At 44.5% G+C, this 12,408-nt stretch overlaps 1 protein-coding gene across 1 annotated transcript; it reads left to right on the top strand.

Moving 5' to 3' along the window:
- The first annotated feature begins 38 nt into the window (after nt 1-38).
- HGSNAT (heparan-alpha-glucosaminide N-acetyltransferase) lies at nt 39-12,400 on the top strand. Its single transcript, XM_027677162.1, has 17 exons — nt 39-290; nt 564-703; nt 1,185-1,306; nt 2,272-2,341; nt 2,992-3,061; nt 4,157-4,263; nt 4,735-4,811; nt 5,436-5,466; nt 6,331-6,491; nt 6,870-6,979; nt 7,687-7,808; nt 8,191-8,317; nt 8,466-8,552; nt 9,719-9,796; nt 9,907-9,977; nt 10,099-10,211; nt 11,235-12,400. Exons 1-17 carry the CDS (start codon nt 39-41, stop codon nt 11,414-11,416), a joined length of 1,920 nt encoding a protein of 639 aa, XP_027532963.1. The 3' UTR covers nt 11,417-12,400.
- The last annotated feature ends 8 nt before the right edge of the window (nt 12,401-12,408 follow it).

Here is a 12,408-nt window from a genome sequence, read left to right as displayed (position 1 = left end):
GGCGGTGGCGGCGCCGCCCCGGGGCGGAGCGCAGCGCGATGGCGGCGGCGGCGGGGTTGGCGGCCGCGGTGGCGGCGGCGCTGGGCACGCTGCTCATGGCGCCGGGCCTCACGGAGCCGCCCGGGCACGGCTCGCCCGAGGGCAGCGCGCCCGGGCCCCGCGCCGGGGCGGCGGCGGCGGTGGCGGAGCGGCGGCCGCCGGGGCGGATGGACCAGGCTCTGCTGCTTGTCCGCAACGAGCTGCCCGCTCCGGGCCTGCGCCTCGCCGCCCGCTCCGGCTCCTGCCACCAGGTGAGGGGCTGTGCCGGCCGTGGGTCACCCCCCGGCCACCGCTTCTGACAGCCCGGCCCTCGGTGGGGCTGCTCGGCTTCTCCGGCGTCTCCCCGTGGATTCATCAGGTTGCTTCGCTCCGGTTTTACCTGCGAGCAGGACGCGGGGAGTTCCCGCAGCAGGAGCTGCTCTAGCCCCGTGACAGCTTCCCTTGTTTTTGCCACCATGCGAAGCAGGACCCCCTTTCACCCTCCTTTGGCGCTAATGAGCTCCCTTCACCCTCTTCTTCCACAGTGCTTGTATCAGTTCCTGGCGTTTGTCCCACCAAGCAACGGGAGCCTGAAAAAACCAGGCACGGCGTCGGTAATGATTGATACCCAGCATCCACTCACCCTGATGCTCAACAGCTCTGTGGGTGACAGAGAGCTCTGCAAGTATGTGGCCCAGCCCCAGGGAATACATGGATAACTCTATTCTATATTTTGTTTGGTTTTTTTTTCCTTGGAGACATGTGCCTGTGTATTGCCTGCTCACACACCCTTTGTCCCGACTATTTAGACCTAGAGTTCAGACTTCTCCCCACTGCTGGAACTGTGGCATGCATTGTAATTCTGCTGAAAGGATATAGGTGCAAGCAGGAGCCAGAATGGTGTTCGCTGAGGCAGCATGTGGAAGCACCTTGTTTCTCTTGCAGGGAATCTGTAGTTCAAGAAGACAAATGATGGCAGTGCATGTGTGGTAAAGAATTGGTCTTGGGCTATGGGAGGGTAATGCTTGGCAAAGACAAGGTCCTTGCTAGATCATGTTGTTAGTCCAAGTTTTTGTCTTGCCTGTCCTAAAGCATTTGGGCTTACAGCCCCCTAAATGCTGCTGTGGTGGCGGCTCAGCAAGTTTCATTTTCTTCATCCTTTGCAGGATTCCGTATCATTTTGGAGAGTTTGGTAATTATTCCCTCGTGGTAAAGGCCCTAACTGCAAACACTGAAACTGTTTCTTGTGACCTAATCGTCAATGAAGGCCCTATCAACAGCTACCTCCGTATGTAATGCTCTGTTTTTCTCTTTAATTCTACAACTTGCATGTCTCCCAGAAGAACCACCTTCCTAAGAAGCCTGTGCAGCCACTCATGCTGGGCTGAAGAGTTGTCATGGGCTTGCCCCTCTTCTTTCTCAACATCTTGCTTCCTTATGTTTTATACACTCATCTTGAGGCCCTGACCAGGATCAGGGCTCTTCATGTGATATATGGTATGCCCACAACCTTTTTGCTGGAGGGATTAGTCCAAAAAAATCAGTGGATATGTGTCCAGAGGGAGATACTGTCATAACTAGTTTGTTTCCCTGTATGTTTATATATGTACACAGAATCCTCCCTCTTCTTCCCTCTGTCTTGCTTCTCAAAAAATTGGAAACAATTCCCACAGTGTTTGGATTTTTGTTTGTTGTTGCGGTTTTGATTTTAAACCTGACGTTTTTCTTTTTTTGTTCATCTCTTTTCCAGGACTGTTTCAAACTCTTGACTAAGTCTCTTCCATTCTTTTCCTTTACATTACATTATTTTTCAGTCCTTCCAGTTTCCCAGCTGTAAAGAAAAATTCTCCATGCTTGCAAACTCGGTATATTGTCCACTCCCCTGTGTCCTCCATGTTGAGGCTGTTTAAAATCTCTAGTTTTATTCTTCAGAATATATAGCACATCAGCTCTTCTCTCACTATTGCCTTGTGATGCAATGCAGTTCTATTTTTGCCTTTTTTATGCCAACATGTGTAGTCCCTGAGCTGCACTTTGAAACTAGCCTGCTTTTTGTTGGGTTGTTCTGGGGGTTTGTTGTGAGGTTTTTTCCTTCTGGAACTCGGGCTGGGGATGTGTATTGCGTGGAGAAGGTGGTGTGATGATTGGTGGGTTGGGATTTTTGTCATGTTTGTGTCATGCTTGGCCAAGCGCAAGTTGCTGAATGGTTTTGTTAGATCATTTAAAGAGTTGTGTTCTTCTCTTTCTGTGTAGCTATTCTTTTCGCTTTCCTGGTTTACGTGGGGATCCTTGCTGTTCTGATTGTTGGGCGCCTTTTTATGAAGTAAGTGAACAGAAATTCCTCCTCACACGTGAAGTGGGGCCACCAGTTTAAAAACACATGAAATAGTGTGGTAATGCTTCAGAATCCCGCTTGTAGCCCTGCTTGCAGATCATCAGATCCTACTATCAGGTTGCCATGTGCAAGTTATGCTGTGGTAGCTGTCTGTGCAAAATAAATGCACAGTGATGTGATTTTGCTTGAGGGATATCTTGCAGCCTTATTAGCTTGTGTGCAGAGTAGTTACTGCAGAGCAGCTGATGTCCACTGTAAGCTCACGCACACTCTGCCTCACCCTCCTGTGACTTGTTCCTGGGTCTAGCCTGGAATCAGTAATCAAAGTCAGTGGGACCTAAGTGTGTGTAGCATATGCAACCTTCCACCTTGTGTACTTAATGGCATGAGTCATCCTTGCCTGTAAGCAACCCAAGAATTAAACCCCCAAGCCTGAGCTTGTCAGTGTAACTACACAGCTGGACTTAATTGAGATCCTAGGTACTGGCCAAATGTCAGTACCTGTGTGAGCTGTAAAAACAGAAATAGGGACTGTCCCAACTTTTGGTTTATGCTGCTAAATAGTTGCTATTAAAATGAAATTGACTATAAAGTACTTCTTGTTTTGTTTCATGTTTTAAACTGTTACTAATTTTCAGAATTGATCCAGTCAGAAACTGGGTTTACAAGAAACTGAACCCCAGAGAAACTGATCGTCTGATTAATTCTGTGAGTGACCACAGTATCTTCAGTTTGCATTCTGTAGTGTTTTCATCTCTGAGGAAAACACACACTATTTGGACATCTGGGGACTTGTTTGTTACTAATCATCTTCCCCTTTTGTGTGTTCCCCTTAGCAAATCTTGTCTTGATGTCAGAGGCAATTTTATGTCAATGAAGAGTGTTAGAATGGGTTTCCATTTAGTTTAGTGGCTTCCCTGTAGAGCTCTCGCAAGTTTTGAACATACAGCTTTGTGCTCTCTTTAGTTCCCTTGAAGCAAACGTGTTGGTGAAAATACTGGCCCCTTCTGACACAGTGTAAGGGAAGGGAAGAAATGACAGCCTTCATGTCTGCTTCCAGCACAGCAGGAATTTTAGCAAAAAACTGAAGCCTAAATTTCTCTGGTACCCCTAGAGCTGGCATTTCTGTGTGAACCCCATTTTGTACTAGAATGTAGATAGGTCATCACAGTCTGGACTTCACATCTAGGCCAAACCTGGTCCAAACCCATCTAGAATAAAAAGACTTGGAAGCAGAGCTCTGCAGCAATTCTTGTAGTTTTTCATCTCTATAGCCATGATAGAGTGGTCTGCTTCTTTATGCTGTCATTGAGGCTGATCAGAGTAGTTTAGGAAACTCAATTGCAAAGAAGCCACTCCTGCATTTAAAAGGATTCATTTTCTGCTAGTTTAGCTCTCAAAGCAGTCTCACTGTGGTGTCAGACAAGTTTTGTCGGAATGGGATGGATCCTTTTTGAGGGTCAGCAACTGGATTTGCTCAGCTCTGTTGTAAAGCAGTACTCACAGTGATGGCAAGTCTTTGGCTGATTTGGACTGGACCCAACTCTCATGGGTCTCAAGCACAGGCTCTTTTTACTGAGCTGTTGTTTCTACCTGGTCAAATGTGGAGTATGGAGCATCTGCAATCATTATTGCAATATGGTGGAGCCAGGAAGAGGTTATTAGTAACAAGTGAGGAAACAAAAGGAAAACAGGGAGAATAAAGACAGAGTTTGCGAAAGTTTGGAGTTTGCTGACCTCTGTTCCCTAGGCAGCTGGTGCAGCTGCTGACTTGCTCTTCATGTGTCTGGTTTGTTCCCGAAGGAGCTTGGATCCCCAAACACAACAGACTCCATTAACTGTGATCCTGCCCCGCATTCGTGGAGCACAGCCTCTCGGCAGCGGCTGCATTCCCTTGACACGTTCCGAGGGTGAGCATAAGATCTTGCTCGAAAGCAACTCTTCCAAGGGGAATGAGATTTTTCCAATGGTGCCTTGACAGCGTATGGAAATACATAGCAGATGGACAGTTCAAGGTGGTCTGTTTTACTTGGAAGTTAATCAAGGTTTTAATTTCAGATTTTCCAAAATACTTTGCAGTTGATCTAGTTTGAAGAAACATTAAAGTTGTGATAGAGGGTGGAAAAGAACAACGTGTGTTCAGTGTGAAAATGCTATGTGAAGGAGCTTACTTCAGTTCGCTGCCACCCGTGATCTTTGAAACACTGCTTCCTGCTTGGTAAAGCTGGAAACCGTGTTGGAAACCTTGGAAATCTTTCTTTAAAAATGAAATAAACCAGATCTCACAGTTAGAAATGTTTTAGTGGGGGTAAACAGTAACTTTGTGTTCATATATATATTTCATTGACATGCGATACTTAGTGTTTTTCTTGTCTTTTTAGGCTCTCTCTTGTAATTATGGTGTTTGTTAACTATGGAGGAGGAAAATACTGGTTCTTCAAACATGAGAGTTGGAATGGTAAAGTACAATTGAGACAGATAATCTGGGTTTTAACTGCAGCAGTGTCTAGGTACGGTTGGCATTGCAACTGCTGCAGTGAGCTGTTGTTCAGCTGAAGGCTGGCATGCTGTGCCAGTTTGCCTCTGCAGGGTGTCTGGCCTGTCAGGTTAATGGACAAAGCAGTGTATGGTCCTGCTCATCACACAGTAACGGGATGGTTTCACATCACAGTCTGTGTGTAACCTTTTCATTTGTGACACAGGTTCATATCTTTCACTTTTCTGTGTTAATGACCACAGTCAAGCTGATGTTGCTCAGTGCTGTAAAAACATAATGCCTTGACTGACAAGCTGACAGGGAAGGAGTTGGGCATTGTGGTGCCCCAGTGGAGAATAGCAAGGATCCCATCCCTGAAATCTTTTCCAAGGCACAGCAATCAGTTCTGACCCTATTCTTGAAGAGTGGTAAAAGCAGTGAACCAAGATGATTAGCTCTTTGTAAGTTTTGTTTGTAACGTTTTAGATTTGGGGACATCAAGTAATTGCAAGCAGCCTGCAATTCCTCTAGAATCTCAACAATAGTATTGTTAAAATTTAGGGAGGGTTCAAGGTAAATAATGTGCTCCCTCATATTTCTCTGTAGGATTAACTGTGGCTGATCTGGTGTTTCCATGGTAAGTTTTCCTGAAGAATACTTCTTGTATAAAGTGATTCTTTATATTAAGGGTTGCAAGCAGAACACTGGGTGCACCTTGCCTCCAAGTAGAAAGGTATTTGGAGGAGTGAATTTGTCTTGAATCTGCCCCTCCAGGTAACAACAAAATCCTTATGAACCAGTAGAAAGTAGAAGAGCTAAGTGTTTTTGCTGCTCCACATCCTCCTTCCTTCCACACACAATGGTATTGGGAGGCCCAGGATTATCCTGCCAGTGGAAGTGCAGTGTCCCCGAGAAGCTCATTGTCATGCTTCTGTGTTGAAGGCGGTCAGTCTGGCAAGATTCAAAGCTGGACTGGTGTGTGTCTGTAGATAAGATAGCCAAGTACATTTTGGATTAAGCTAATATTTCTATAACCAGACAATGATCTTATGGGAAAGCAATTATCCCATCTGCCTCTAGCATGCTTCTCTACACCTTTGTGGTTACTTTTGGAGGTGGAAGCTGGTCTTGGACTGTAAACCTAATCTAGAGGGGAGGACTGGGTCAGTTCTGAATCTGAATTATAGATTTGCAGCTTGTGTTTTACTGTTCTGAAGATGCTAATTTAATTTTGAGTAACGAAATTTTTTGGTAGCATATGAATTGCTGGAAAAAGACCAGAATGCAATTATAACCCTGTCTCAACTGACCACTGAAAAAGGTGGAAGGGTCCCACAGTGCAAGCTCAGTAGCCTGGGAACAGAGGAAATAGAATTGTCCAATTTCATTCAGTGAAATTTTGTTGGGCAAGTTAACTAACTTTGTTAGTTTTAGTGTTTGCTGTCACACATGTGTTATGAGACATCAATTAGCTCCATTTGCCATCTGCTCTGTTCTCCAGGTTTGTGTTCATCATGGGGACATCAATAGCGTTGTCACTGAGCTCCATGCTGAGGTGGGGAAGTTCCAAGTGGAAGGTGCTCAGGAAGATCCTCTGGAGGAGTTTTTTGCTAATCCTGCTGGGAATCATAGTTGTCAATCCCAATTACTGCCTTAAACCCTGTGAGTGGAACTAGCTCCCTTCCTTGCATTTCTGCAACTGCTGTTCCTGCCTCCTTGGCTGGGCTGTTGCAAAAACGGTGTCAGCCTTGCTGTACTGATCAGCTGTATGGGGGCAGTTTGATGGTATCCTGTAGAGTGCTGTTCAGTTCTGCGCTGATGCAATTCTCTCTGTCAGGCTCCTGTGCCAATCACTGTTATTGTCTTAGTAGTGACTTTCCCAGGATTATGATTTACAGAAAGTTGGGGTGGCAGGGTGGAGACGTCCGTTGTTACCTGCAGATGCAGTGTGTCTCAGCTCTCCCTGGAGAAAGGGTAGCTTTCATATTTACAGAAGAGCCTGTGTTTACTCCTCTTTCACATTGCTTGCATGTTTTCCAGTGTCCTGGGATAATCTGCGTATTCCTGGGGTGCTCCAGAGGCTGGGATTCACATACCTGGTGGTTGCTGCTCTTGAACTTCTGTTTACAAGACCTGAGAGTGGGACCTGGGTGAGTTACGTGGGGAGATGACAATTGAAACTGGAGTAGGGTTTGGGAACCTTTCCTCTTGTTTGGGCACAAAGAACATGAGAAATGGTAAGAAAACATGTAGCATCTTACCTGATATGTAGTGCAGTCTGACCTGGTAAAAATTTTGGGGAATGTGCACCCTTCAGTGTCCCCGTCTGGATTTTATTCCATCTAGCTTTGCTGTATTTGAGGATTTCACAAATCCATTCAGATGGTGCTTAGAAGCAGGCATTCCAAGGCACTTTTGATGAATTTCCATTGCCAAAGGGAGCCCAGGGACAGGCATCTCTATGCTCAATCCTGTGGTCTGTGTTTTGTCCAGCTAATTTGGCAGCGTTTTTTCACAGCAGGGGAAAGTAATACTGCTTTTTGGCCTTTTGAGAGTCTGTTTTCCCAAAAGGCTTTTGTTCTACTCATGAATCAAAATTCTTTTTGACATTTTCCAAGTTAAAAAACATTAGGGGCTTTTGTTTTGGTTTGTTTCTCCCATCCTCTCCGCCCTCCCCATGTAACTAAGTGTCTGGAAATCATTTTTGAAAATGAAAGGTCTATTGGTAGAACCCAATTGTGTAATGACAGCAGCTCCCTCTTGTATCTGGGGGACTGCCTGCCAGGAAGTACAGGTTGTCCCCAAGGGCATGGTTCTTACTTGCCAGCTAATACTCCCTTTCCTCCATCTCATGCAGGAAGCACCGTATCCTGCTCTGCAGGATATTCTCCCCTACTGGCCACAGTGGATTTTCATTCTGATTTTAGAAGTGATTTGGCTCTGCCTGACCTTCTTGTTACCTGTGCCAGATTGTCCTAGGTAAGACTGTGCTCTTGGACTACTTTCTGTGGGGCATCAGATGGTTTTTCTTCTACTGAGTAGAAAGTACATTTTATTACCCATGGCAAAGGAATGGAGAGCTTTCAGGCCAGCAGCGTTAAAGGAAGCATTCACCATGTGAAAAAACTTTCTTTACTTTGGTATTAAAGTACTAGGTGTTACAAAGGTGATGTCATTCTTCCTTTCTATCTAAAGAAGAGGATTAAAATCTCTCTGAGGTCTGTGTACAGCAATATATGATCACTGCAATGCCATCAACACGTGCCTCTAGCCAGGGAAAACATCGAACAATTAGTGTGCTGGGCCAGTAGTATGGAGCATACCAACACTGCGTGCTATAACCTGCTTGCCTCTGTCCTAGGGGCTATCTTGGTCCTGGGGGCATTGGAGACTTTGGAAAGTATCCCAATTGCACTGGGGGAGCAGCTGGTTACATTGATCGTTTGCTTCTTGGAGAAAAGCATATATATCAGCATCCCTCTTCAAGTGTAAGTAGCTTTTGGTTTGTAGTATGAAGCCACAGGCAAGCACTGAACATACCTGTCAGGAGGGGCTTGGGAATGACACATACCAGGGTATTTAAGAGAAAGGAGATTGGTTGTTCAGGTGCCCTGTAACAACTGTTTTCTCTCTAAGGTGACTTACCAAACAACGATGCCATATGATCCTGAAGGGATCCTGGGGACCATAAATAGCATTGTTATGGCATTTTTGGGACTGCAGGTACCTCTTTTCTTTCTGGCTGCATGCAATAATGGGAAGATTTGAAGGAAGCTTGGAAGTGGGGAGGCAACTGGGTTTCTTTACTTATGACTGAGACTGGTTCTAACAAAAATTCTCCAGAGCAATGCTTTCAGGATGACAACCTGAGGTGAGTGTCAGAGAAGTGGAACCTAACATGGCAGTAACTTGCATTAGATACACTTAGACTTTTTCTTAGTTTTTGTAAGGGATGGACACAAGAAGTTTTCAAAATATCCACCTGGAAACTTCGTTTGTTTTAAGATTGGGCTTATGCTGGGAGTAGGCTAGCTCTGCATGTTGCAAAATAAGGCCAAGAGATGCATAGATTTCACAGCTCCATTTTAAGTGTTTTAAATGTTGAAGCTGTATTTGTTCCTCATTGCTAATTTTATGCTTGATGTGCAGTGTTAGCTGTCTTGCATAGGTGCTGAGTGTGCTCACCTTACCTGACTTGAGGGATGCAGGGATCCACATTGGTGTTACCAACACCAAAGGCTCACAGCTCGCCACTGTGTTTGAAATGCAATACCACGATGCTTTCTGATGCAGTTCTAGTTAGTCACTGCTGGCTTTTCTGACTGTGCAGCAGCTGTGAACCAAACCGAAACTCTTGCGCTGGGAAAGGAATGTTTCCACATGTAGCACAGGGTAAAAATTGTTTGGGAATATCTGTGGGGCAGAGCTTGGAACAGAAATATGACACTGAGGAATGAGTCGTTAGGACACATTTCTTAATGGTGTATGAAAAGGAGCACATGCTCTGAGCAGGTCGGGTGTGACATGGCACTGTGGAGAAGCTGTTGGGGCTGGCTGTAGTGTTCCTTCATGCAACCCTTGCTAAGGGAGATGGAGCTCAAGTTACATTGTGTTGACCTGATAAAGTTGCTTCTCCCCTTCCTCAGTGTTAACATAGTAGGGAAGGGAGAAAAGGTGCACCTCTATTGCTGATTGAGTTGCATTTACTTATTTTCCTCTTCTGTGTCCATTTGTTGCAAAGAGTCCTCATTCTGAGCCTTTCAGCCACTTGGCTGATATAAATCCTATTAGTGTTCTCTGTCTTTGCTCAGGTAGCTGGTGGCAAATATAGCTGGCTCTTGAAATGTAATTACATTAATGGACATTATTTTTTTAAATTCTTTTATAAGGCGGGAAAAATTACTTTGTTCTACAAAGACCAGCACAAACAAATCATGAGTCGGTTCATCATATGGAGCATATTAATGGTAAGTCTGATAGTTATGTAGCTCTTTTACACACACATATTGTAATGCAGTGCAAAGTTAGTTAAACATGTTGCAACGGTTATATAAACTTTAGCAACTTTTTATTTCAGGGAATTATTTCTGCTATCTTGACAAAATGTTCTAAAGAAGAAGGGTTTATTCCCATAAACAAAAACTTATGGTAAGCTAAGAGATACAACTTTTAGTATGATTATGTTAAAGTACTACTTTAGCTTTTGTATATTGAGATCTGTATCACATAGTTCTTTAAATATTAATCCTTCTACTGAAAATGTTTGTAGGTCAATCTCGTATGTGACAACCACAGGCTGCTTTGCTTTCGTCCTCTTATTGCTGATATATTACCTTGTGGATGTCAAGAAATTGTGGTCGGGTGCTCCATTTTTCTACCCAGGTCAGTTAAGATCACAGCAGGAAACATATTCCTTCCAATTCTTTCTGCACTGATACTATCCTTTTGCTTTCTGCGCTTCCCTTGTCTTTAAAAGAGTAGGGATTTAGAATGAAGTAACCTGAAGGATTCCAAAATTATTAACTTGAGTGGAACCTTTGCATAGAACTGGGATACTTGAGACCAGATATTTAGGAGAGAGGGACAGTCAATTCTTTAAACAAGGCCTGGAAGCTGCTGTTGGTATTGCCTAACGACAGTTCTCAGTTTGGTCTCGAGTTAAGGTCCCAGTGAACAGCTGCCTAGCACCAAGCAAAATACCACAGCTGTTCATAACTGGTTTTGGAAAGGACTGCTGAGACTTGTGTAACTTAATGGGAAACTCAAAGGCCTGTCAACAGAGTAATACCACTTCTGAAGATGTGGAAGATGAAATCCCCTGGGCAGCTGTGTAGGTTCTGTCTCTGTGATTTTAGATAAGCATGTCTCCCAAAGTATCCCACTGTGGTTTTAACCACACTGGGCACACAACAAACATGAGTACAGAATGCAAACCCACACCAGAGGGGACCTTTCAGCAGCTTTGGTGTCTGGTATCTGGACAGGAAAATGGGTAGGGTGACAGCATGGTATCGTACCTCCTACCAGAAATCCCAGAGCTTTGAAGGGCAGTCAGCATTTGTTTGTTAAGGCAACAGATCTGACCAGATAGGTTGGCACTCGTCCTCCCTGAGGACAATAACTGTTATTATTCTCCTTATTAATATAATTGCAGGATACTGATTTGGTTGTGTTTTCAATTTAGCACAAAGGTTGTTTGTATTTCTTTTCAATAAATGTTTCGGGGAAGAGAACCCTCAGACTGTATTTGAAAATGCACATATGTAGCATCTTTGGGGCAAGTAACATTAGCTGTTGTTGTCTCCGTGCCACTCTGTTTTATAAGCCTGGCACGCCTCTGCCTGCTTGCTCTGAAGCAAACTCTTACCTGCTCTTTCAGATGGTATGATCTGTGCTTCCTTTCAGGAATGAACTCAATCCTGGTCTACATTGGACACGAGGTGTTTGAAAACTATTTCCCTTTTAAGTGGAAGATGCAAGACAGTCAATCCCATGCAGAGCATCTGACTCAAAACCTCACTGCAACAACTCTTTGGGTCTTAATATCATACTTACTTTACAGGAGAAGGATATTCTGGAAAATCTGATAGAGGTGGTCAAAGTGTGCAGGCCTAGACTCTGATGAGGCAAGTGGATTATCCTGAAATATGGTGGATTATCCTGAAATACTGCCACTTGTGCTAAGCTGTATAACTAAAAAGGGATACTAGTTCACGTTTACAGTGCCATGGAAGTCATCACCAAGACTTTTATGTGACTAAAGGGACAGTATTTTCCTATTTAGCAAAACCATACTAGTCTGCTGTTGCTCTCTGTTTCCTGTCTTTTGTAAATATTTTACTGATTTTCCTCCTTCATATAGAGAAACTGAACATACAGTTGGGCAGTCTAAGAGAGCCTGATGGTGTTCATGAAAGGAACTGCAAGGGATCTGGGTGGTGACTCAGGGGTTATCAGAATGGGCCTGTGGTAACAGTCCTTGCATCTGACACAGAACCCCCTGACTCAGGTGGTCTGGGGTTTGTATATATCCTTGGCACCTGTCACATGTCTGTGCCCCTCTGGCTACTGGCACACATTTATTTAACTTGGCCATTGGCTCCACTCAGGAGCACTGGCAGCATCCTCAGCCCTGCACTTGGGTTGGTGGTGCAGTTACTGTCTGGGAAAGCTCTGTGTCATAGCGTGCTGTGGAAAGCAGTGCCCTCAGCTGATCATGCTTCGTTATATTCTTCCAATTTGGCCTTGGACCAAAACCTTAGGTTTAGGATCCTGCTGAAGCCTGCTGCCTAAAATCTCTTCTATTGGCTTATTAATCAGCAGGCTGCTGCTACAGGTTTGCAGCCCATCTGTGCATGTTCTGGGCCTTTGTGTTACATACCTCTGGTATGGATGAGGTCCGACTTTGATGTGCTACACTCTAGGAGTGCAGAAAGGCCACTTCCTATTACCTTTGTATAATCACTTGGATATTGCCCAATTTCAGTCAAAGCAATCCTCTTTCTACATGGATTTACTTAAGGGACCTGAATCTGAAAACCAAACTAGTGCTAATAAAAAACCTGAAATACCTTGCTGT

This window comes from Neopelma chrysocephalum, unplaced genomic scaffold (genome assembly GCF_003984885.1).
Source record: "Neopelma chrysocephalum unplaced genomic scaffold, ASM398488v2 Primary Assembly neopelma1_42b, whole genome shotgun sequence".
NCBI lineage: Eukaryota > Metazoa > Chordata > Aves > Passeriformes > Pipridae > Neopelma > Neopelma chrysocephalum.
This window is presented reverse-complemented; position numbering and strand designations above follow the sequence as displayed.

What these genes read in the sequence shown, in the direction of transcription:
- HGSNAT (XM_027677162.1), top strand. Translation starts at nt 39, where the DNA reads ATGGCGGCGGCGGCGGGGTTGGCGGCCGCGGTGGCGGCGGCGCTGGGC. An exon ending in CCCTATCAACAGCTACCTCC is followed by an intron (nt 1,307 to 2,271) that starts GTATGTAATGCT and finishes CTTTCTGTGTAG; the next exon opens with CTATTCTTTTCGCTTTCCTG. An exon ending in ATCAGCATCCCTCTTCAAGT is followed by an intron (nt 8,318 to 8,465) that starts GTAAGTAGCTTT and finishes TTTCTCTCTAAG; the next exon opens with GTGACTTACCAAACAACGAT.